Source organism: Anolis sagrei, chromosome 3 (genome assembly GCF_037176765.1).
Source record: "Anolis sagrei isolate rAnoSag1 chromosome 3, rAnoSag1.mat, whole genome shotgun sequence".
NCBI lineage: Eukaryota > Metazoa > Chordata > Lepidosauria > Squamata > Dactyloidae > Anolis > Anolis sagrei.
In genome coordinates, this window is record NC_090023.1 from 75,944,996 (window position 1) to 75,971,578 (window position 26,583).

General features: G+C 38.6%; 1 protein-coding gene across 1 annotated transcript in view; it reads left to right on the plus strand.

The window, feature by feature from the left end:
* The window catches only part of PDXK (pyridoxal kinase), a 77,516-nt gene extending 60,893 nt beyond the window's left edge, over positions 1-16,623 (plus strand). The window contains exons 5-11 of the mRNA XM_067466722.1: positions 349-395; positions 2,563-2,648; positions 4,326-4,371; positions 11,105-11,216; positions 11,761-11,897; positions 14,261-14,327; positions 15,326-16,623. Of these exons, the coding sequence (XP_067322823.1) occupies positions 349-395; positions 2,563-2,648; positions 4,326-4,371; positions 11,105-11,216; positions 11,761-11,897; positions 14,261-14,327; positions 15,326-15,438 (608 nt within the window). The 3' untranslated portion in view covers positions 15,439-16,623. The remainder of the gene's footprint in view (positions 1-348; positions 396-2,562; positions 2,649-4,325; positions 4,372-11,104; positions 11,217-11,760; positions 11,898-14,260; positions 14,328-15,325) is intronic.
* The last annotated feature ends 9,960 nt before the right edge of the window (positions 16,624-26,583 follow it).

Consider the following 26,583-nt stretch of genomic DNA (forward strand, 5'->3'; position numbering starts at 1 on the left):
TTACACATGTTCTCTCTAGGAATCTCTAGTTTCTCCAGCTGGGACCCTATGGTCAACTTCTTTCAATCATGCTGGAGGACCTCGATATTTCTAAAGAGAACACCTCTAAAGGCATCCATAGGTCATCTAATGTGATTCTGTAGTCAGCTTCCAGTGAAAGTTGACCATAGAGTCATGCTGGAAGACTTAGAAATTCCTACGTAAGTATTCTCCCAGGTTAAAAAAAATAGAAATTTCTTTCTTAGCAATTTTTGAATTTTTGTTGTGGTCCTGTGCTGATTACATTTCAAATACTCCTTTGCAGTAGTGCTTCTCACCTTTGCACTTAATATTAATTTTCTCTTGCAGTGTGTGATCCTGTGATGGGTGACAAGTGGAGTGGAGAAGGCTATATGGTGGGTAATCCATGGCATGCTTAGCCTCTTTTTATAAACAAAGTTGTTATGCCAAAGTAAACCCACCTGATAAAGTTTTGCCTTATCCTTCAGTACAAGATCTATTTCAGCCAGAACACATGCTCCATTGTATCAGTTCATTAGCTGTTGCTTAGACAGAGCCAAGACTAATAATCATTTCGTGTTCCTCCTTTTAATAACATGGTCAGATTGCTGTAGAAATCACAGGCATTTCAGTATACCTTTAGAGACTAAATGCGTTTAGTGCAGAACACTTAAACCTCACTTGTGTGTCGGTCAATTGAAATACAACTGTGTGCTGACTTCTTTGCAGGTAAAGGCATATGAGAAGTATATAGTGAATGGATGTGGGTGATTTCCCCCCCACTCTACCACTGTGCCCCATCACCAGCCAGTTTTTGCAGAAGAATAGCAAAACTTAATCAAATTGTAGAGCATGTCTTGGTGATTCCAATATACTAACAATGTCATCTAAACATGGGTTGTTGTGAACTTTCTGGGCTGTATGGCCATGTTCCAGAAGCATTCTGTCCTGACGTTTCACCTGCATCTATGGCAGGCATTCTCAGAGGTTGTGAGGTCTGAGGATGCCTTCTATAGATGCAGGCGAAACATCAGGAATGAATGCTTCAGGAACATAGCCATACAGCCTGGAAAACTCACAATATCCCAGTGATTCCGGCCATGAAAGCCTTTGACAATTCATCTAAACACATTAATAACCCTGTGCAAATGTTATGATTGCCTAAAAACATAGAGCTACACTAGACTATCTTGGGAAAGTACCTGTTTTGGACTAGAAGCTTCAGAATACTACACATCAACAGTAGCATGGAATTAAAGTCTCCCAAAAATGTTTTCCAAGTTGTAAACACTAATGAATGTGTGAAATTATGTGTGTAATCTGTTGAAGGAATTATAATATTCTGGTGAAGATTTTCATGTAAAATAAATATGTAAAATAAATATACATAAAGAAACCAGTATGGTGTTGTTATTTGAGTATTACATCAGGACTCTGGAATACTACAGTTCAAATCCCTGTTTGGCCATGGAAATCCAAGGTATAACCATGGATACATCACAGTCTTTCGGTCTCAGAGGAAAGCAATGGCAATCCTCTTCTAAAATAGATTATGCCAAGAAAATCTCAGATTTGCTCTAAGTCAGAATTAACTTGAAGGCTTTGTTGTTGTGCACCTTCAAGTCATTTCCAAATTTCAGTAATCCACAGCAGCCTTATTACGGAGGTCAACATCTTCTGAGGAGGCCCTGCTCTCAGCCCCACCTGCTTCGCAAGTGCGGTTGGTGGGGACAAGAGACAGGGCCTTCTCAGTGGTGGCTCCTCAACTCTAGAACTATCCTGAATGAGATTAGATCAGCGCCCTCCCTCCTGGCCTTTAGAAAGAGAAGAAAGACATGGTTATGGAACCAAGCTTTTGACTAGTAATAAAGTAACTGGAATGGTCCGGTCTACAAGTTTGGATCATCTGGTTTTAATGTTTTTATTAGGTGTTTTTAATTTGCACACTTCATGTTAAATGTCCTATTATCTTATGGTGAATTTGTCCTGCTGTATTTTATGTTTAGTCCTATGTTGTTTGATTTATGATTTGGTTTATGTATGTAAGGCATTGAATTTTGCCATTGTTTTTTGTAAACTGCTTTGATCCCCCAGGGGTGAAAAAAGTAGTATATGAATACTGTAGATAAATTTTAAAAAAAGATCTTTTCAAAGAGGTTTTCCCCCTGTTCCTTTCTCTGAGGTTGTGAGTGTGACTCGCCAAAAGCCACCCAGTGGGTTTCCATGGCTAAACAGGGATTCGAACCCTGGTCTCCAGAGTCATAATCAAGTACTCAAAACACTACACTGCATTGGCTCTGTTATCCAAATCTCACACCAATTGCAAAACTACGTGTGGATTTCCCCCTCCTAATGTACTCATTCATTTTGAAACGGAACGGAATGAAAGAAGCTGCTCCTGCATGGCTTTGGTATCGGAATGTGTTATTTATTTACTTACTTACTTCTTGTTTAACTTATATTGCCTTTCGCCCAGCATTTTGAACTTTCTAAAATGAAATAGTGAGTGGAGTTCTTGATTACACTTTCCAAATTCAATGTCATTTCCCTTCTTCTTTGTAGTACGTCCCAGAAGATCTCTTTCCTGTTTATAAGGAAAAGGTTGTGCCTGTAGCAGATATAATAACACCTAATCAATTTGAAGCAGAGTGAGTACTTTGTTATCCAATTCTCAAAAATTCAGAAACAAATTGTTCATGTGCAGCAGTATAAAATGCCTCTTGCACTTTGGGGATTGATTGCATTTTAAAAGTTGAGTTTTCTTTCCTTCATTAAAAATGCCTATCAGTTTCAATGTTCAGTAGTACAGTAGTAAATTAATTTAGGTAGCTATATTTAATCTCCATGGAATCTACACCCAATTTAACTGTGCACTGGCTCATAGCCAGGATTTTGATTTGGGGGGTGCTGAGTTTGATTCGGGAGGGGGGCTGAGTTTGATTCGGGGGGGGGGGCAGGATCTATCCTAGCAAACCTTTTGTGTCGTTATCCCAATAGCCCCATGCATATGGGATATATTAAGCATGGTGATCAGATCATGATGTGAATAAACATAACAGTTTAAATAATGTACCTGTAAGGTCTTCTCGCGGACCACCCTGAGAATTTGGGGGGGGGGGGGCTGAAGCCCCTCAAACTACATGACTGACTGTGCAGTAGGTGGCCTATAAAGTGAATGGTTTTACAAGATCCTTGTCATTGGAATAGCCTATTTGGTTAAGTAGAGGTGCTTCACTTTTAATTTCTTGGAAGTTAATATTATAATATCAAATACAAAGGTTGATCCTTTCTCTTAGGAGTGGTTTACAGCCTTACGAACCGCCAGCCTGAAGGGGAATTCCAGACAGGAAACAATCAGGGCCAACTAACACCTCCCAACATAGATCCCCCCAGGCAGGAAGCAGGCAGGCTTTGAAGCAGCAGGACCATTAAATGCTAATCAAGGTGGCCAATTGCAACATTCACGCTTGCCGCAAACAGACAAGAGTTCTTTCTCCCACCCTGGACATTCCACAGATATATAAAACCAATTTGCCTAGTTTCCAACAAACCTCACAACCTCTGAGGATGCCTGCCATAGATGTTGGGGAAACGTCAGGAGAGAATGCTTCTGAAACATGGCCATACAGCCTGGAAAACTCACAGCAACCCAGTGATTCCGGCCATGAAAGCCTTCGACAACACATTACTATAATGGTCCCTAAAAAATCTCTATTGGACTCTTGATCTTCCATAAAGCTTCAATGAAGGCATAGGATAAAACGCATTGTAATGTACTATGCAATATGCTTATGATGTTTACAGTTGAAAGGAAGGTAGCATTGAGTCCCGCTATAGACATTCATTCACATGTTTTAGGTTCTTTAGTTTAAGTTGTACTGTGTTTCTCAGCAGTGCAGATAATGAAAGACACAATAAAAATGATTCATAAAGTCTTAATGAGCAAAATCAATACACAGTAGAGTCTCGCTTATCCAACATAAACAGGCCGGCAGAAGGTTGGATAAGCAAAAATATTGGATAATTAGGAGGAATTAAGGGAAAACCTATTAAACATCAAATTACGTTATAATTTTAGATATTAAGCACCAAAGCATCATGTTTTACAACAAGTCGACAGGAAAAGCAGTTCAATACACGGCAACGTTATGTATTTACGAATTTAGCACCAAAACACTGCAATGTATTGAAACAGCAGTCGATCCGGGCAGGAAGCAGACTGCATTGGATAACACAGAACGTTGGATGAATAAAGGTTGGATAAACGAGACTCTTCTGGATTAGAAATAGATATTATTCTGATATGTTCTTTCTTGGATTTGTAGATTACTCACTGGAAGGAAGATACATTCTGAAAAAGAAGCTATAGAGGTAGGTATGCTGGACCCTACATTTCTGCTACAGTGTCTTTGCGCCCCAAAGCTCCAGTGAAAGCATTTTGAAGCCCCTCATGTAGTCTCTTATGGGCTGTAGGTTGATTTCCCAGGAATTGTGGGGAGGCATCAGTTTGTGAAATGATGCTTTTGTGAACAGTGTTGACGCAGCGTATGTGACTGCTTGAGGAAGGTAATTGTGGTTGCATGAATGATGACGTTGCTCATGATGGAAGCCCTGATTGATACAATCAGTGCCTCTGGGAGCTCTCAGGGGTCCATGATTCATAGTAGCCTCACAGATGGCCATGCAATCACTTTTAAAGTATGAGCTGGAACCAAAAATCTTGCCAAGAGCAGTATTTTTAACTTTTACCGTGTCTCAAGAAAGGTTAGCAATTGTTGAATGATTGGCTTCAAATGTAGCACATCTTTTACCTTCTAGTGCTAGAAACCCTGTCAATGCTAGAAAAGAAATATACAATCAAAATAATTGTGCTGTCTGTTATAAGGAATGCCACTGACCTTTGGAAACCATGACACTTGAAACACTGTCTTTTGATGGCTGCAATGTAGTAAACTCTCTGTTAACCAGAACAAGAACCAGAACTCTCAAGCAACCGGCAAAAAATTAAAGAACTAATTATTTAAATAAATATATATGTGTGTGTTTTATTTATTTATTTATTTACATTTATATGCTGCCCTTCTCACCCCGAAGGGGACTCACCAGCTTACAAGATATATATACATAAATTATATTATATTATTAGCATAGTACAATATCAGCATTATATATTACTATATTGTACTATACCATTAGGAGCCCCCGGTGGCACAGTGGGTTAAAGCACTGAGCTGCTGAGCTTGTTGACCAAAAGGTTACAGGTTCGATTCCAGGGAGCAGCGTGATCTTCCACTGTCAGCCCTAGCTTCTGCCAACCTAGCAGTTTGAAAACATGCAAATGCGAGTAGATCAATAGGCAGGAAGGTAACGGCACTCCATGCAGTCATGCCGGCCACATGACCTTGGAGGTGTCTGTGGACAATACCGGCTCTTCAGCTTAGAAATGGAGATGAGCACCATATCCCAGAGTCAGACATGACTGGATTTAATGTCAGGGGACAACCTTTACCTACTATACCATTATATTGTAATATTATTAGTAATATTTCATATAATATAAAATATATAATTATAATATCATATTATTACTATTATTATTATTATATTGTAATAATAAAACTGTGTTATATTAAATTAGGTTTGTCTTTATTTGCCTTAATTTGTTTTTAATTGCGGATTTTCAATATAATACAGAGCTTATGGTATGGCGGAGCCCCCAGTGGCGCAGCGGGTTAAACTGCTGAGTTGCTGCCTGAAAGGTTAGCAGTTCGAATGCAGGGAACAGGGTGAGCTCCCACTGTTAGCTGCAGCTTCTGCCAACCTAGCAGTTTGAAAACATGCAAATGTGAGTAGATCAATAGATACCACTTCTGCGGGAAGCTAATGGTGCTCCTTGCAATCATGCTGGCCACATGACTTTGGAGGTGTCTATGGACATTGCCGGCTCTTCGGCCTAGAAATGGAAATGAGCACTGCCCCCCAGAGTCGATCACAACTAGATTTCATAACAAGGGAAACCTTTACCTTTACTTATGGTATGGCATAGTATGGGGTATATTAATAGGTCTTTTTTAAAAATAGTAAATCTCAAACAACCAGCTACTACATTTATCCAGCATCTATCAATATTTAATAATGCCCCTTGATGTTTACATGACAGAATCGTAATTGCATTACTGAAACAATTAGTGGAAGTGTGTTTCATGTTCCCATCAGTCTTATTACTGCACTGGTAAGTGAAATATTGCAGTGAGGACATCTATTTGTGCCATTTCATCTTTATTTAGGTCTTCAAACCCTTAACCTTTCAAGGAAAACCCAACTTTTGAGACAGTTTTATCTCCATTTTGGTAGCCTACTGTACACCATGTAAAAGACCTCTAATTATACATCAGCTGTTTGTGTGTGTGTGTGTGTGTGTGTGTGTATGTATGTGTATACATAAATACAGTGGGGGGCGGGGAGTATTTAGTCAGATACCAATTGTACAAGTTCTCCCACTTAAAAAGATGAGAGAGGCCTCTAATTGACATCATAGGTAGACCTCAACTATGAGAGACAACCTGAGAAAACACATCCAGAAAATCACATTGTCCGATTTTTAATGAAATTGTTTGCAAATTATGGTGGAAAATAAGTAATAAGTACAATTGGTATCTGACTAAATATTCCCCCCCCCCCCCCCCACTGTATGTATGTATACACATACACATATCCACATGCACTCCATTACCACTGTCCACTTGCTCTTGTTATTTTTCCCTAGTGCTATTAAGGGAAGATAGCTTCCTTTGGTGTACTGTAGATGCAAACTAAGCATTTCCCCGAGGCTTTGATTCATGATGGAAGATGAAAGAGCTGGGCAGACATCCAGGATTTCAGGCACATTCAGCTAACAGGCACAGAGAATTATGATACTAAAATAAACTGGCAATGGCAGAATGTTTCAGCACATTTGAAGGTACCTTCTAAAAAGGGATAACTACAATTGGGATGGGAGAACAGTAATTATTACTGTGATAACACATCATTGTTATAAAATATGTAGTAGTTTTGTTACAAGATGCACATAAATCACCCAGGCCTTTAGCCGATGGAATCTATCATCTCCTAACCGAGGCTTTCTACCCAGACTGTTCCATGGCTGACACCCCATTTCCTTATAAATGACTAAATGGGGCTCCTGAACATGGTTCCTGGTAGATGGGTTTTCAAGGGCTATATAGTACAGAAGCCAAAGCTTGTTTGGCATATCTCCCATCCCAATATCTATGAGAACTGTACAAGAAGTCCACTACAAGGAAAGTCTCCTTCCCTGGTCCTTTTTGTTGCACAGCAAGCGGATCTTAGCCCTGTCCCATGCACAAGACACACAGACAAGAATAGAAATCAACAGAAAAATATTTACTCTTAATAGCAAAGATGAAACACAAAGTTGCAATGTTGCATACAAAAACAAACAGTGCAAGAAACTTACATAGTCTTTGTAAGTAACACAAAATAAGGCATCTTCATCTTAAGTCAAATGAGAAAACAAAACATAAACCTTGAGCAAACAGCTATTCCTCCATAGCCTCCTTTAGAGCACCATAACGGCTTCTCTCCAACCTTCTCCTCAGAGCAAGGCCTTTGACCATAGATCTCCTCAGAGAAAAAAGCTCTCCAGAACTGTATTTCAAAAACCCATACAGTTATACTCTATCGGGGCCAAGATTGCTGGTTGACCTACATTACCAGCTGTACATAATAATTACCATCATAAGGTTTCACTTCAACACACATACACTTACTGCTACAACTTACTGTAACACTTTTTCAGCCTTTGGTCTCCTTCTTCATCTCTTCTCAGCTTTCAATTACCAAGTGAAAACAAAACTATCTATTTAAACCAACCATTTCTATTCAGCGGGACGTCTGTTAACATTTTGTCCATAATGCTAACATGGATTCTAAAAGCTATCTGCCTAGTGGCAGATGCCAACACTGTGTGATGGTATAATTGTGATGCAAGTTTGTGGGTTTCCCATATCAAGGACCATCGGGTTGTATCCCTATGCTTATTTGTATTCCAAGTTAGCAGAATATAGAATGTGTTGGATACAGACTTTGTTATCCTTCTGAAGGTCATTGCATTTGGAGTTGCCCTGGAAGCCCTACGGGACCACAAATAGCCCGAGGAGCCATAATTTTCCCACTCCTAGATTAGACTACAGAAATGAATAAGACCTTCTTTAGTTAAGTCTTATTCATTTAAGTGGCTTTCCTCCATATATGAGTCTGAACCCATCTCATGACTAAGTCTAGATCCAACTTTGCGGATAGGATTAATTAGTGAGTGGGTGTTCCAGCAACCCCACTGAGTCCATTTGGTTCCTATAAGTGAAGCACTGTAATGTTCGTTTAGCTAATTAGGTTCTGCTGTAATGAACATCCTGGTGCCAAGAATGAGAGTCACCCTGTCCTTTTGCAGTTTCCTTCCAGCAAAGCCATCTGAATGTCAGGGCAAAGATTACACTTTTTCCCTGGAGCAGGAAGCATTCCCAGTGATTGCAGCTATTTTTATCTTCATTCTACTTCTCTTAAAATGCTTATGGAGCCACCATGGAATCCCCCCTCCTGTCTCTACTTGCAGCATCTTGTTTTCTATTTTCAGCTTCATGAATGGAAACAAGGCCAAGTTAAGTAGCCTCTGAATGGCTGACAAGTGAATGAGCCGCCAACTTTAGGTCTGCATATTTTTGCACCATAGGCTTTATGGAAGTCTCGTATATCCGTTTCTCTGCTTAGTCAGTTTCAACTTGAAAGGGGAAAGTCTCTCTAAACATAATATTATTTCATGATACCATGGTAAAATGTCATCTCACAAAAATGCGGTTCTGTCTCCATTATACTACAGTGCTCTCAATTTAACAAAAAGTGGCTTTCTTTAAAAAAAATTAAAGCAGGGTTAAGTAAAATGTGGCTCATAAGCTGCATATAGTCCTTTGGAGCTCTCCAAAGCTCCTGGGTGCCCCAAAGAATATTTTTTCAGGATAATTTTTGGACATGTTTACCCCAGAAACCCAGTCAAAATATTCTAAAACAGCCTAGAATTTCCAGTGGTTAGCTCAATGTTGGGTTCATGAAAAATTTGGCAACAGCAAAAGGTTTCTGAATGCCGGCCATTTACCCAAATCTTTTAGCAACAATATACAGCATTTACTTTGCAGAAAATGCTTCAGCTGTACTTCATAAACAAAAAAAAAAAAATCAGCCTGTTATCGAGCCTTGCAAACGCTGATTTGTTTTCAATCAGTTTGATTCTTATAACTATTTTGTATATCTGTATACCCAGGGTCACATAAAAATTTTACCAGATAGAAAGGGGTTATGAGTGTAAAAGGTTTAAGAAGCTCTGCCCTAACCAACGACACTGAATTTCCTAAAGCTGAGAAAATAATAATAATAATAATAATAATAATACACTTTATTTATATTCCGTTCTATCTCCCAGAGTAGACTCAGAGAGGATTACAGTATACACATATATAGACAAATATTCAATGCCTTTTATACAGTGAACAATGACATACAATACAAACAAAGGCAAAGATTTCCCTTCTACCTCCAGCGTCTGGAGGTAATGGTCAACTCTGGCCATGGGGAAGTGCTCTTGTTCCATTTTTCCATGCCGTGGAGCCTGTTGTCCATAGACCCTCCTGGTGATGTTGCCAGAATGACTACATGAGCGTCTTTTACCTTCCCGCCAAGGTGGTACCTATTGATCTATTCACAATTCATGCTTTCAAACTGTTAGGTTGGCAGAAGCTAGGGCTAAAAGTGGGAGCTTACCCCGGTGCTGGGTCAGCACAAAATCAACCAAAAATAATAGCTGTAAGCAATGTCATGTTAATTTGAATTCTGCATTGCCCATCCTGCTCTAAACATTTATTTTGCACCAAAGTGTTGGCTGCATCAGATAGTAAAAACATTTTTGTTCAAAATACATTTCTAAAGTAAGCTTTCATAACAAGTGAGGACACATAGATGGGGTGTATGTAATGCACAACTTTAATCTGAATTTCTGTCTGCCTAATATTATTAACTGAGAGCACTAACCAAACAAAATTATTTCATTTGCTACAGCATTCCTAAAGTAATTCTGGAAAACATTCCCATATCAACCTGATGCATGTACCATTATCCCCACTAATTTCACTAGTGTGTGAAAAATAGCCTTGTGATTTGGCACAGCAGAATACTGGGGAAGGAAGCCATTTTTCTGCCTTGGAGAATGTACCTTCATTTCCTCCTCTTAGATGCACTGTATGAAAACAAAAATGATTTCTAAGAACCCATTGCTAACATTTCTATCCTGACAACATATCTTAACTGATTTTTTTGGTGTTTAATTCTGTTACAATTTTTGTATATTTGTATATTTTAAATGCTGTGCTAATGCTTTTATATGAAGCTGTTTTGAGTCCTTTAAGGAAATAAAGCGGGATTTAAACAAATAATAATAATAATAACAACAACAACAACAACAATATTTTGACTTAAACATTCAACCAAGGTTACTGGAAAACCTTGACTTTTCATGTGGAATTGCATTTTATCAATAGAAGCCTTCGTTAATATGGAATTATAAAATATATTGTAATGTATATTTTGGAGTACCCGGGGGTGCAGTGGGTTAAACCACTGAGCTGCTGAACTTGGTGACTGAAAGGTCAGTTGTTTGAATCTGGGGAATGGAGTGAGCTTCCATTGTTAGCCCCAGCTTATGCTAACCTAGCAGTTCAAAAACATGCAAATATGAGTAGATAAATAGATACCACTCCAGTGAGAAGGTAATGGCATTCCATGCAGTCATGCCGTCCACATGACCTTGGAGGCGTTTATGGACAAAGCCAGTCTTCAGCATAGAAATGGAGATGAGCACCACCCCCCAGAGTCAGACATGACTAGACTTAAATGTCAGGGGAAACCTTTACCTTTTAATACATATTTTCTGTTCGTATATTTAACATTTTTATATTTGGAAACATAAGAAGCAATGATTTGCCGTGTCTCTCAGTCATACACAATAACTGATGCTGGACTTTGTTTTGTTCATGGAAAGGTTATGGATATGCTCCACAATATGGGACCAGAAACAGTCGTAATCACCAGCTCAGACCTACAGGCACCTTCAGGAGATGATTATCTGATAGCATTAGGAAGCCATCGAAAAAGTAAATACATTTACTTCTTTTTTTCATGGTGTAGTATTGACTTATATTTATTTAAATGTGAAACAATAGAAACATAAATTTTGAAATATGGCTTTTTTTTCTTCTTTCACAAAATATGCAATTTTGTTTGAGTTATTTTGCATGATTTATTCAGATATTGCCAGTTGTGGAAAGAGGCAAACTACAATGGAGGGAACTAAAACGCTATCTCCAGATGTTGACAGTTTTATTAAACTACTGCCTTGATGTGTGAAAATTTGATAGTCATTGCCCACAAAACATTAAAAAAGCCAAGTGCAGTAGAAACTTCAGGTTTATTTTTTAACAAAAAAAAAAAGATTATGGGAAATAGGAATTATATAGTAAGTCAAACACCCTGTATTTTTCTGTCCTCCCAAACTACTGCTAATATTTTTTCAGTGATATTTCCAAATTTAGACACACATTGTAGCTTGAATACCACGTTGCCTATCTTGATTTAGCCTGAGATGTTTGTTTTGAACACATGAATGGGGAAAATATAAACATGTATCTGCCTTAACAGGGACACCAGATGGCACCACAGTGACGCAGAGGATCCGAATGGAGTCTCCTAAAGTAGATGCTGTCTTTGTTGGAACAGGAGACTTGTTTGCTGCCATGCTCCTGGCCTGGACTCACAAGCATCCAGACAACCTAAAGGTATGGACAGAAAGTAGACCCATTGAATCAACAGATCTTTTTAAAGTTTTGAGTTGCCTTTTAGCAATTGATTCAGGTAGTTTCTTCCGGTTTGAACTCTGAATTTAATTTAGCTCTTAGTATCTATTGATTTTTCTCTCTGTATATACTGGAGAATAAGCCGACCTGAACATAAGCTCAGGCACCTAATTTTACCACAAAAAACTAGGAAAACGTATTAACTCTAGTATCAGCTGAGGGTGGGAAATGCAGCAGCTACTAGTAAATTTCAAAATAAAAATAGATACAATAAAACTACATTAATTGAGGCATCAGTAGGTTAAATGTTTTTGAATATTTACATAAAACTGTAATTTAACTTAAGACTGTCCAATGATGATTAATGATTAAACCATTACCTTCTTCAATGTAAATTTGCTTGTGTATTCTTCAAGTAATAATAAAGAGAGTAAAATAATAAATGTAATAAAATAATAATAATAGAGTACATTAATGTATATGCAATCATAACAATAATAATAGAGTAAAATAATAAATGTAACAATAATAATAAATAGAGTGAAATACATGTAATAATAATAATGGAGTATGATACTAAATGTAATATAATCATAATAATGAATAGAGTAAAATAATAAATGTAATAATAATAAATGGAGTATAATACTAAATGTAATAATAATGATAATAGTAAAATAATAAATGTAATAATAACAATAATAGAGAAAAAATAAATATAATAATAACAAACAGCAATAATAAAAATAATAGAGTAAAATAATTGCAAGGAAGCAGGGGAGCGGAAGATGATTTATTGTATATTTCTTTAAATTCTGCCACCAACGCGAGGTATGAGGTTTTACTATGAGATATGGCACATCAGACGCAGTATTAATGGAGATGAGACTGTTTTAACTAAAGATAACAGGTTTATTTAGTAAACAGCATATGGCTGCAAGTTGTAAACTTTCTTATTGAACTTTGAAGGATACTTGGTTTGAAATGCTTTCCACTCTTCCAGGTTACACAGTATCGTTTACTTTTCCTGAGGCGAAGTTCTTTTTATTAAACAATGTTTCAATATAGGTATAGCTCTCCTATTTGATCTGTCCTTGATCAAATAACTCAACAAGCTTATTCTTTAGCCTTAACCTAACTAAAGAAAACTGGCTATGTTTCTCCTTACAGCCTTGTTAGACTGAGAAACCTCCAGACTACTTATTCAGGCTTCCCAAAGCCTCACTATTTTACTTCACCCTTCCTTTCACTCTCTCACTGCTTCCCATACAAACTCACTGCTTCCAGAACACTAACCAACTCCCAACTGACACAAACTGTCCGTTGCTCCACTCTCTCCCCTTGGCTCCTCCCACTTCTCCACCTGCTGCCAGCTTGACTTGGTCACCATGGCAACGCTGACTGAGGTTTTCTTTGAAATAGGCCGCTCAAATGTTACTGTAGCTAACCCCCATATATACACACACACACACAATTTAAAACATGCAAAGTATTAATAAATTCCGCACAATAATAAATGCAATAATAATAATAATAATAACAACAACAACAGAGTAAAGTAATAAATAACTTTGACCCGAGTATAAACCGGGGGGGGGGGGGGGGGTTCAGCCTAAAAAAAGGGCTGAAAAACTTGGCTTATATTAGAATATATACAGTAATTAAATATTTTCTTGTGAATCTTCTTGTAATGCAATTTAAGATGGGTGTTGGATGGTGTTGGTGGAGACTTCCTCCTGCTTCCAGAGCAGCTGGGGAAATCTCTGTATAGACTTTTCTTGTGCTCAATTCAGTGTCTAACACGCCGGATCAGGCCTGATTTAAGGGTCAGTGGAGATGTACCTTCTGGCTCAACTTAAAACATAAACCCTGGATAACTGCACCCAAGCAGAGTAATAAGAGAGCTGGGAAAGTCTTGGACACTGCCTCTTCTCATATTATTGCTTTGCTCAAATGCAGAAGCAATGTTAGATTTCCATATTGCAGGGCGAGTCTCCATAAATAGCAGACACTCTCTTTTTCAGGTTTTCATTCTTCTCTTTAATTGATCCATTTTATAACACTTCAGTATGGCTTTTGCCTCCAGCATTCACCTTGATGAGCAGTAAGAAAAACTGGTACTAAAAGCTTTCTTTAGCAGTAAAAGAAAGCTTTTACCCACAACTTACCTAGTGCTATTTTATTTGAAAGTGATCTTTCTATGGTGGGAACAAGATATGATGAAAACAGCTTTGAAGAAAAGAACTATTTGTTTCACTGAAACTGATAAATGGTCTTAATACAACAGTCCTGCTGGCAGCCGGCAAAGTTCCATTAAAACGGAAGTCTCTTTCTTTCAATTGAAGGTGGCATGTGAAAAGACTGTGTCAGCCATGCAGCACGTTTTGCAGAGGACCATCAAGAGTGCAAAAGGTAACCAATTCACATGATGTTTCTGATTCATCCATTTGCTGTTACCGGGGAGTATATTCAAAAGGGGTCATACTTGAGAATTCCCTGTTAAGCTTTTCTAAACTGCCTCTGCCCTCTTCTTGTGTTGGGGAATTTTTGAGGCATTACCTTGGAAGAAACACTGTGACTTGCATGGAACTGATATGCTTTTGAAACTATAGCCATATCATTTTGTGTAGGATGGGAGAACTTGTCTCCCTTTGTACTACATTTAGTAGAATAACTATAAAAATGACAGCACAAGACTTTCAGATTCTTTTATATGCATGCACCAGAGATTGGATGAGTTATTTTTGGGGCCACTCCTCAAATACCCCAGCTAAGAGGGTGAAGAACACCCGAATTCCCCAGTGGCCATACTGGTGGGGGAATTCTGGAAGTTGTACCTAAATGTATTTTTAGAATCACCCAAAAGGTCAACAAGGATATCCCATATTTGGAGGGAGGGCATTTCAAGGATGTCAGACCATGGCCCCATCTACTGCAATATAATGCAGTTTGAACTGGATTATATGTTCTGCCTATACTCATATAATATAGATTGAATTTCATTGAACTGGATTATATTAGTCTACACTGCCATATAATCCGGTTCAATCTGCATTATAATGGCAGTGTAGATGGGGCCCACAACAAAGGAAGTTTAGTTCATGGTACTTATGAATCTACATCTTGATAAATGTGGTTTCTGTGCTATAGTTCCACAAATTCCCCAATTGATGTGGTTGTTAACAGTCAAGAAATTAAGTACTCCAAGTTTTGTGTTTCTATAACAACTCTCACCAGTGGATGTGACACCAGATCCTTTGAGTTTTAAAGTTGTAGTAAAACAGGAAGGAAAATAAATTGGTGTGCTACAGACTGTAGGACCGGAAGGAACAATATTTTCTTCAATGCTTCTTGATCTTAAACATTTATGATATTTACCTGTTCTGTTGTTGTGTTTGTTTTGTTTTTAGCCCTAGCTGGAAAAGGAAACAAACCTAATTCAGCCCAGCTGGAACTGAGGATGGTCCAAAGCAAAAAGGACATAGAAAACCCAGAGATAATAATAAGAGCTACTGAGTTATAAAGGTTGTGTATCTCCTAACAACGCACAATGTATTGATGTCCTCATTTTCTTTCCTGTAAGTTGTAATGTTTGCCTTAGATCTGTGACAGAAACCTGACTTCCATGAAATAGTGCCCAGCATAGATGAGATCCACTACCAAGCACATGTGCTGGCCTTGCTTGAATTGAGAAGGAAAAAAATTAGGTGTATATTGCAGCTCTCTCCCAGGTATGAAAATGGTTGTCTGATTAATTCAGTCTTATTGTAAACCCTGGACGTGGGAGCACAAGGTTTCCTGCCTTGCCAAAGACTTTCAGAATGCATTTGTTAGTGTAATGCTTGTCTGGAGTAGATACATATATTGTGGTAAAGCATTGTGTGCCAACTGTGTAGGTTACCTTTTCTCTCAGTAAAGAGATCTGGTAGCCTGCTACAATACTCTGTACCTCAACCACTCTGGAAGAAAAAGTGGAGGGAGATACAGACAGAGTCTATGGTTGGGATCCAAAGATAGCTTTTGGGTCCCCTGTATTGTCCTTGGAGGTCTAACGACATGTGGTTGAGGGTTTCTCCCATTTCTGGTCTGAATAATTGCAAGATTCCACCACCCAGAGGTGCTAATCTTTTAATATCAAAATTATCCCATGTTATTTTTTGTTCATGTCGATAACGCCTTTCCTTTACTCCATAAAGAGATCAGAATGAGTATAAGATAGAAGTGATTCTACCTCTGATAGAAAATGTTTGCCTGAGTTTTATCAAAGCCTTTTAAAGATGCAGATTTTCATTAATAAGTATCTTATTGTGAAATCTGAATTGCCGGTTTATCTCCTAATGAGTGCAAGTAAGTCATGTTTGTTGAGAATCCCCTATTTGTGACAATTGTTTGTTGCACCCCCTGCTCCACAGGATGGACGATGACATGAAAATGCCAGTTTTTCAGTCGGCTCCTTCAAGTCCCATCACTTCTGCCAAAGCACACACCAAGCATTGCTGTTGCGCACCCTCCATGCCTTTCAAAGAGACTTGTGCAGAACTCTCATGCAAGCCTGATGGAAGTGAAATAGATTGCAGTGTTAGTTGGGAGATTGAGGCAGGATTGCACCCAGTTTTATCCATAGTGCAGCATGGATCTAGACCAGGTATGAGCAAAGTTTGGCTCTCCAGGTGTTTTGGACTTCAACTCCCACAATTCCTAACAGCCTCAGGCCCCTTCCTGTTCCCCCTCAGCCGCTTAAGGAAAGGGAAAAGGAAAGGGCCTGAGGCTGTTAGGAATTGTGGGAGCTGAAGTCCAAAACACCTGGAGGGCCAAACTTTGCTCATACCTGGTCTAAACTTATTAATATGATGGTCCTATCTTCAAGAGTTTTACCAAGTTTTTATTAAAATGCCCCCCTTCAAAAATAAACAATGGTGTATACTCTCCAGTGAAACTTAGACATTTTGAATGCACTGGGAATCAACACAGATTCAAGATACTCTGGTATGCAATAATCACTTTAAAGTTGTTGAATAGCATTGTTTCCTCTTACTTAATTTCTGAATCATAGAAACAGGTACATTTAGAATCCTGTTATTCTTCCTCATTCTCCATCTTCCATTTTGTTTTGGTTTTTTTTTGTCCAAAGACAGTATAGATAGATTTTTATTTTTCCTCCAGATAAAACAGGGTATCAAAGCAATCCATGATCCTTCAGTGTTTCTGAAACACTTGTGCTACTGTTACTTCTTTCTTTCTTTCTTGAAAAATAACCAGGGTACTTTTATCACTTTTGTGAGAACAGTCCATTTCTTGGGACATTTTCAGGAAATGGGAATCTGCAGATGTGTTCCCATTGACACTGGTGGCTCTTGAAGCAGCATTCACAAGGTGTCTTTGTTTCTTAGAATATCAAGAGCTCCAGCCTGTGTTTATATAGAATATCCATTTTTTCCTGTCCTTCATGTCCAGACTTACTTACTTACTTACTTACTTACTTACTTAGGCGATCCCTCGTAGCCCAAGGATGATGTTCCTCCAAGTCTGGTGTATTGGCGGTGGGTCTGTAAGTGGCTGTGGAGCCCTATTCTTGGTCCGCATATTCTCCTGCAGTGAGAACATCGGTTCCCAGATGGAAGGTGGTCCCGGTTAGGGTTGGCTTGACACGCTTTCCCCTTGGCACGTTTCTCCCTTTCACCCTCCATTTGTGCCTCTTCAAATTCTGCAGCACTGCTGGTCACGGTTGACCTCATGACCAGAGGTGTCAGTTTGATTGCAGACTTTTTCCAGTGTTGTCATCGGCATCAAATACCTTTCCTATTCCTGCCCTTTAAATCACAATGTAAAGTCTGTTGAAAGTTTTCCTAGAGAAAATCTCACCCCACTAGTATCAGTAAACACCATGAGCCATGACAAAAGTATGAAGAGGTGTTTATAGCTTTCAAAGAAAAAAAAAAGAAAGCCTTCCTTACAGTGCATGCACCTGATAGACTTCTATGGCATTTGTTCCTTCCCTTTAAAAACAAATGGAAATATGAATGAAAACCTCCTTGTTCTGTGTATTTTTAGGAACAAGCATCTGCTGATAATTCTTTCTGTGGAGATCCACATATTCCAAAGTGAAACTGCTTGAGATAGATTTGAAATGAGGGCATCCTCTGAATATTTATTTCTCATATCAGAAGCGAACCGAGGGTACAGTTGTAATGTATTTAAAAACACAGAGTTTGAAAACTTGGCATTATATTAAATGTCCTTTAACCAGTAGCTGGTCACTTGGAGTGCCTCTGGTGTCGCTGTAAGAAGGTCCTCCATTGTGCACATGGCAGGGCTCAGGCTGCATTGTAATAGGTGGTCTGTGACTTGTTCTTCTCCACGCTCACATGTTGTGGACTCCACTTTGTGGCCCCATTTCTTAAGGTTGTCTCTGCATCTCGTGGTGCCAGAGCGCAGCCTGTTTAGCGCTCCTCTGAATGCCTTCTGATGATATTTCATTCCTGGCCCTCTCTGCCTCTTGGGAAAAAGCTGCTTCCACTTACTGCCTCATCACACTAGAGCATGGATCCACTTTAAATCCTGCAGCATTCTGGGCTTTGTAGTTTACTGAGACCTGGGACCTGCCTGGCTGAGCATTTTAAAGACTCCTCCCTAGACTACAAGCCCCAGAATGCTACAGGAGGTAGCAGCGTAAGCAGTTTCATATGGTAGCGTTTATTCTGCTAGTTATGGATTTTGACTTCAGAGATGGTACAGATTCAAGGTGAGAGGGCTCATTCATCCTTAGTGTGAAAATCAAGCAAAATGTGGTCTCTACCCTGTCTCCCTCTGATATTTCTGTGTAGCATCCAAATAGGAACAAATCGTGCCAAGAAAACCCTGTGATGGGGTCGCCTTATGGTCCCCATAAGTCAGAAATGACTTGAAGGAACACGATAACAACAAATCCAAAAATGATCTGGGTGAACTTGTTTCCATAGAAAGTAACACCATATTTTTAAAAAATTCAAAATGTTTAAGAAGCCTTGTATCTAAGTGGTTTTCCTTTCCCCCATCCCAACCTTTTCACAGTCTTTACATTTAATTTCAGGACTCACTTACCTCTCTCTATATCAGTGGTTCTCACCCTGTGAGTCCCCAGATGTTTTGGCCTTCAACTCCCAGAAATCCTAACAACTGTTAAACTGGCTGGGATTTCTGGGAGTTGTAGGCCAAAACACCCGGGGACCCACAGGTTGAAAACCAGCACTGCTCTATATTAACTTTTTAACACTTCTGAGGCAAATTGCAGGTGGTCTTTCATCAAATCTGATGGAAATCCATTTTCTTAAAACACACACACATACTCAGTTTGTCAGCCTTGATGCCCTCTGCCATTTTCTCAAGGTACTTTCCATATTAATAGGAAGAATTCCCTACTAATGAGAACTGGGTTTACTGCTACTAGTTAGAGACTCCACTGATATAAAATGAGGATGATGTGACTGTTTCTCGATTGCGTGAGATTCCTCCCATCTTCATACTGACACATCAAAGTATCTTATGTCGCAACAGTAGCACTGTTTTAAAATAGTAATAATGTTCTCATATATCAGTACATATGGCCACTTTATATTAATATCTGTATTCAACAAAAATCTCAGATTAGTGGACTATAGCTTCTTGTTTAATATTTCTAGACTCCAGTATATTTTTTTATCACTGTCCCTGGTTAAAGTTTTGTTTGGCTTGACAACATTCCACACTGGTTTATCTGAAAGTCCAAGGAAACTGATTCCCCTTTCACACAACTGTATAACATCCCACATTATCGGCTTGATACAGTGTTATATGTCAGATGACCCAGGGCCCTTCCGCACAGCCCTGTATTCCAGAATACCAAGGCAGAAAATCCCATGATATCTGCTTTGAACTGAGTAATCTGAATCTACACTCAGATAATGTGGGATTTCCTGCCTTGATATTCTGGGTTATATGGCTGTGACATAAAGAGTCACGATCATTCCTTCCCTTCTTTATGCTTATTTATGCTGCCTTAGGAGATACCTGCTCTCAATTGAAACTTCCTAGGCCATGGATAAAATCAACACCTATAGAAATACTGTTTTCCTCTCCCTGTGTTACATTTGGCTTCATGTGCATCCTATAGAAATGAATGCACGAAATTCATTTTCTTTAGATAATTAGGAATAAATCCTTTCATTAGAGATTTTAAAAACACGGCTTTATTAGCATAGAATTTGGGGTGCAAAATCCTCCCAAATACTTTCTTCTGTAGAATAATGGTACATCAAGCTGACTACAGCCATAGTCAGAAATGTAAGCTACTCTAAAGAGAAGGAAAGCATCACTTTATCTGAATTCTGTCTCAGACTTCGTATGTGGCCCAAGACAGACAAATTGCACCTCCAAAAAACAACTTCAATAAAATATTCCTTTCTTTAAAACAGTAAATGCTTTTGAGATTCATATAATTGATCGTATGATCTTGATCCTGTTCTGATCAGTTCATCACTTTGGTGGCCCAGCTGGGTAGAGAAGCAATTAATAAACCCACTTAATAAATAAACAACAATAAATTTAATCACTCTCTGATTCAGAGCATGGTCTTTGCTACTGAATCTTCAGTCCCTTACACACATCTGAATTCAGTCCCACATGATCTGCTTTGAACTGGGCTATATGGCAGTGTGGACTCAGAAAACCCAGTTCAAAGCAGATATTATGGGATTTTCTGCCTTGATATTCTGGGATATAGGGCTGTGTGGAAGGGCCCTTAGATTGCTGTCATTGAGAATTTTTAATTCTTGTGGTTTTTAAGATACTTCTTTTTAATAAGATTTTTTTAAAGCAAAAGTTCACTTTCTTGATTCCTCTCTCCCCAAAAACTCTGTTTTTGCAGCAACAAAAACCAATTATTTGTCTTATATCTGAACAAAGGCTTCCACTGATTTTGCGAATTAGATATACATGGAGGGGTCAGCAGAGAGTCTCCTTCTCTTCACATTTTAGCACATTCATTTAGAGGAATGAGCATCTCAGCAGGGCTACGTTCCATTTACAGATCTGTTTATTGGCAGAACTTATTCTCAGTTTCTCATCCTCAGCTGCAGAGTCTGAGGCCCCTTCCACACATCTGGAAAAAATCCCACAGTATCTGCTTTGCACTGGTGTTTATGTCAGTGTGGACTCAGATAACCCAGTTCAAAGCAGATACTGTGGGATTTTCTGCCTTGATATTCTGGGATATAGGGGTATGTGGAAGGACTTGAGTCTGTCGGGAAGGAAGTGGTTTATGCTTTCGACCACTTCCTGATGCCTGCACATTTCCCACAGTTCTGAGGTCTCATCTTCTGTGTATCATTATCTCTTCATTCACTTGGAATAAGGCATGGAGGTTGGAGGATAGAAAAGTTGGCAATGTTCTATCTGATCCTTCTGGCCATTTCCTCCCAAAGAGCAGTGAGCTGGATCAAAAGCAAAATAAGGGTAACTGTGGCCATAGGCTGTTGTGCAATTCTTTCTTTCCACTATTATCCTCTTAAGCTGTTTTTTAAAAAAGTATGGAATATTTTTTCCTCCCAACCCCAGTGCATAGACCAGACTTGGCTAACGCAGGTAGAACCAGATACGAAACAAAGCCAGGTGTACTGAAACAAATCGGTGTGTATCCTTAATGGTGGCAGAGGCATAAACATCTTGGCAGACAGCACTAGGTGAAATAGATAGTGCGGCAGTTTCGACAATTGTCTTAAGAAAATGGAAAGTTGGTGTTATCATCTGTTCTGGTTCATTTGTGTTTACCTCCACTTTTTTGTAAGGATCTTTCCAATGTACCTGTGCTGCTGTTTGTTTGTTGATTTTTAAAATATGAATACTGTGTTTCAATTCTCGTGGAACATAAGGGGCTAACTACGTGTTATATAACGGAGCTCTGAAGTCATTAGTTTTAAAGAAAAACATCTTTGGCTAGAAATCATTTTGAGCACAGAAATAATGGGTGGGGAAAAGGTTCGGCACCTTCCCTGCTTGCTTCAAAATCACCAAAGCTGTTTGTCTTTGAAAATGTACAGTGTGTACACATAACCATTAGTTAGCCTCTCGACAGGACCAAAACTCATGTAAAATGAAGTATCTTCTCAGCTTAAATCCAGCTTTTATGTACCCATCAATCTGACATCCTTGCACATAATGACATTTAGGAAAGTAAATAGAAATTGTAATTTGTGAAATCTTATTCACTCTTGCTTTTAACATGCTTTTAAGAAGCGTCTATATTACAAATGGTTAAGTTTTAGATGTTTATTTGCCAAATTGCATTCAAAATGCAAGATATCTGTAATCAGCGCAATACTTTAAAAAAAAAAAGAATTTAGAGGACCAAGATTTCTAGCTAAAGATACTGCCTTGTTAAAACAGTAAATCTAATACGTATCTTGATTGGATGGTGTTGATTCATTGTCTGGTACTGTTGCAGTGATTGTACTTGTCTCTTAATTCACAATGTGTGGCAAGAAAGATTGTAATAAAATTACCAATGTTTAATAACACTGTGCATAACTATTGCTAGATTTTTGTTTTGTTAAGCCTCTTCAGAATTCAACAAAACAAGAACGTTTTGATAGTGTCGTTGAACTAAATGGCCTTTTATTAAGGCTTTGTTTATAACTGCTTGATATGTATCCTTCTTGGTTGAAAGGCAAAGCCCATGAATGAAGTATCTAAATGAACAAAGGAAAGAAGACTCACAGGAAACACTAAAGGAGAGCTGGAGTTTGGAAAAAGTTTGTCAGGATTTCTTTTACTGCCACTTCCAAATTTTCCCAGAAATAATTCACAGAATCTTGTTTTCCCATGCTTTGGTAAGAGTAAATGACCATGGGACCCTAAAATGAGCCGTTTCGCTCCAAGCAGTGGTTCTCAACCTGTGGGTCCCCAGATGTTTTGGCCTTCAACTCCCAGAAATCCTAACAGCTGGTCAACTGGCTGGGATTTCTGGGAATTGTAGGCCAAAACACCTGGGGACCCGAAGATTGACAACCACTGCTCCAAAGTATCTGTGTCTTGTGGGTAACTTGATACAGAAGATTATAGCACATGTAATGTGTAGGTAACATACCAGGATGTCCATTTACAAAGAAATTATGAGAAGAGGTTAACTTTCATTGTTGGATTGAATAGGATACAGCTTTGAATTCCTCTTCTGTTTGTGAGACTTACCCTTTGGACAACATAGTTCTTCAAATGACAGACTGCTTCTAAATGTTCCTTGAGGAAAGAGTTGCTTCTTTATTCTGAAAGAATCACATCGCTGACTTAGGTGCCCTGTTGCCTGTGAATGGATGATACTGTTGGTTGATTGACTGGTTGTCTGGGAAAGGGGCTGCATACGATCAGCCTTCCACATTGGCCGAAATTAAGGGGACAGGTTCCCCATGGAAGTGAAACTTCATGAATAAAGAAATTGCTATTTTTTTAACCTGAGAGAACACCTCAGGTAGTAGAACTTCCAGTATGAGACTATATCAAGCATGGGCAAACTTTGGCCCTCCAGGTGCTTTGGACTTCAACTCCTACAACTCCTAACAGCCTCAGGCCCTTTCCTTTTGCGCCTCAGCCGCTTAAGTGTGAGACTGTTAGGAGTTGAAGTCCAAAACACCTGGAGAGCCAAAGTTTGCCATGCCTGCTTTATTGCCAACCTCTGCTGAAAACTGACCTTAGAAACATATTAGTGATCATAGACATTTCTAAGGACCTAGAGATTTCTAAGATTCTTCACACCTAGAGGTGTTCTTTCTGGAAAGCTTTAGATCAGGGATCCTCAAACAGGGATCCTCATACTGTGGCCCTCCATTTGAGGACCTAGAGATTCCTGCAAAGAACCTTTTAAAATCAAATTCATGAATAACACTGTGTAACATGATTTTTTTCCTGCGTTATAAATGTTGTTTCCTAATTGGTTCTATCATAAAAACATGGGAAAAGTTGATAAAACTGCAAAAACTTTGTTTTTGCGGGACATCCTGCAACACATTTTCCTATAGTTTTTTCAATGAATATCTCATAGAGTCTCAACCAGTTCGACATAATTTGTGACAGCCTCAAAAACAAAGTTTCTGGGCTCTAACAATTAAACACGAAATAACACTTAAACCAGGAACAGATTTTTTTTCAAATGTTGTTACATCGTGTGATCACATCTGCCAAATTCAAAACCCTAAATGTGGAGGTATGACTGTAATTCCAGCTCTGTTAGGCTATGAAGTTCCCCATAAAAGGATTCTACATATGCAATTGCATTTGTGCCTTGGTAACTTCTCAAGACAGATACAATGTCTGGTCCTGTGATTAGAGGATAACAAAGGTCTCGAAGATGATGCTTGTGGGGAAATTGGGGGCGGGGGGCAGTGAACTGGCCTGAGACCCCTTCGGGGTTAAGAAATACGAATACAGCAAATAAATAAATAATAAATAAGGAATTAATTGCTCCCTTATTTCCACTGATATCAAGACTTACTAGCTTTTCAGGGCCATTCCACTCCCTCTGTGCAATTTCTCCACCCTGTGCCACCCAAAGCCAACCGATTTGCATACATCTGTTATCTAATGGTCCTTCTTACTGGCCTCAGGCATGTGCTTTCTGAATAAAGATGTATTTCTGAACTGCAGACTTTCGTTAAAAGCCATAGATTAGATGCAAGAGTTGGTCTTTGCAGCAAATAAAATAAAGGAAGCACACTGAAGAAACTGCTTATCATAAAGAGATTGCCATATGTTAATAAGTGAGAAGTATATGTATTATTAACATGTTGCCTTTTCATTGCGTTACTACTTAGAATAATAATAATAATTGTGTCTAGAAGAATGTGGCATGTGTACTCTGTATGTGTATGTTTTGAAGTTCTTGGTATGCTGGGGTAAAAATAAACTTTGCAGGCTGGCAGTGCAGGCCTTCTGAAAGGGAAATAAAAGTATATATTTTTATAGACAGTTCTATGATTTTAGGCCTCAGCTGCACGACAGCTGCCTCTTCCAGAAATGTAAAGCTGCGAGAGGGTAGCTGTAGAAATAAGAAAGAGAACTACCCTCCCCAACCACCCCCCGGTTGATTTCATTAATGAATAAAGATGCCTTTGAAATATATTTTTAGCTATAAAATATTAAATGGAGAAATATTTACAAGTAAACTTTCTATGTATTTAACATTTGTGCAGTGCTTTGTATTTAAGAGACACTCTGTTATATGTTTATACCTCTTATTAATTGTTCTTCAGTTGTAGGGACAAAAAACACATAGAGAAATTGTTTTTATGACAGAGGAAAAAAAATCTGTGTGATGTGTAATTGTGCATAGTGTCAGTGGCTATTGTCCCAATGAAATTGTTGTTTGTATACTTTCTGGTTTGGCACATGTGACTTTTATCCATTTTGTAGTAAAGTTTACATGCTAAAATATGTAGGAAGATTATAATAAAGTCAATGAACTACCTGAGTTAAGACCAAGAACTAATTCCTGTCCAAAACTATGATTTTTTGTTTTTGAGGGGGAAAAGAAGAGGCAACTTATCTCAAATACGGGTTGATCCTCCCCTATGCAGATTTCCAAAATGTGAAATGCTCCAAAACCCAAAATTGTCCACATGAGCGGCTGAAAGACTGACACCTTTGCTTTCTGAAGATTCAGTGTTCACAAACTTTGTTTCATACACAAAATCATGAAAAAATGTTGTATAGAATTACCTTCAGGCAATGTGTTTAAAGTGTATATGAAACATAAATGAATGTTGTGTTCAGCCTTGGGCTCCACCTCCAAAACCCCTCATTATGTACATCAGTGGTTCCCAACCTTTTTTTGACCAGGAACCAATCTCCAAAAATAGTACTAAATGGGTTATGAATCAGTTTTTGGTCAACTTTAGATTCGATTTGGTTATTTGGGGTGCTAATTCAGAAAATTGCATTGGATAGACCACATCAGCTCTAGTTTCTGATACAGAACTTATGCCATCCAGTAGTCATTATCTGCTCACCCATAGAAAACTGTATTTAATAAGCCTCAGCACTATAAGAGGGTTTCGCAAAATCAGTCACTCTCGTTGCAATTGCGTAGTTACAGTGAGGCCACACAACATATTTTAGTTCTTGTGGACCACTGGTAGTCCACAGACCACTGATGTACATATATGTAAATACAGGTATTCCAAAATCCAACAAAAACTAAAACCCAAAACACTTCTGGATTTTGGATAAGCATTTTGGATAAAGGATACTCAACCTGTACTGTATTCCTCTGAAGTAAAGTATGAGAAAGATGTCTTTATCTCCCCTCTAAGTTTGTTTGCAGATGATGAAAATCATAGAGATATTCCACCATTCCTCGAATGGAAGCACTTCATCTAGCCAGAATAATTGTCCCTTTCCAACACTTTCCTAACTCACATAACTCATGGGGGGGGCACTGATGACAACTGGGACCAGAACCTCCATACATAAAACTATGGGTGGCCACCAAGAATGAATCCAACTTCATTGAGTTTGCCATCCAACCCTGGCTTTTGCAAGGTCTTAAGTTCACACTGTACTCTTCTAATGGTTGGAAAGAGAGTTGGATATGGAGGATGGGGAATTGCAGGTGAATGAAACATTCTTTGGAGGGACACTCTGGCAATCATCTTTTGGAGTACAAAGG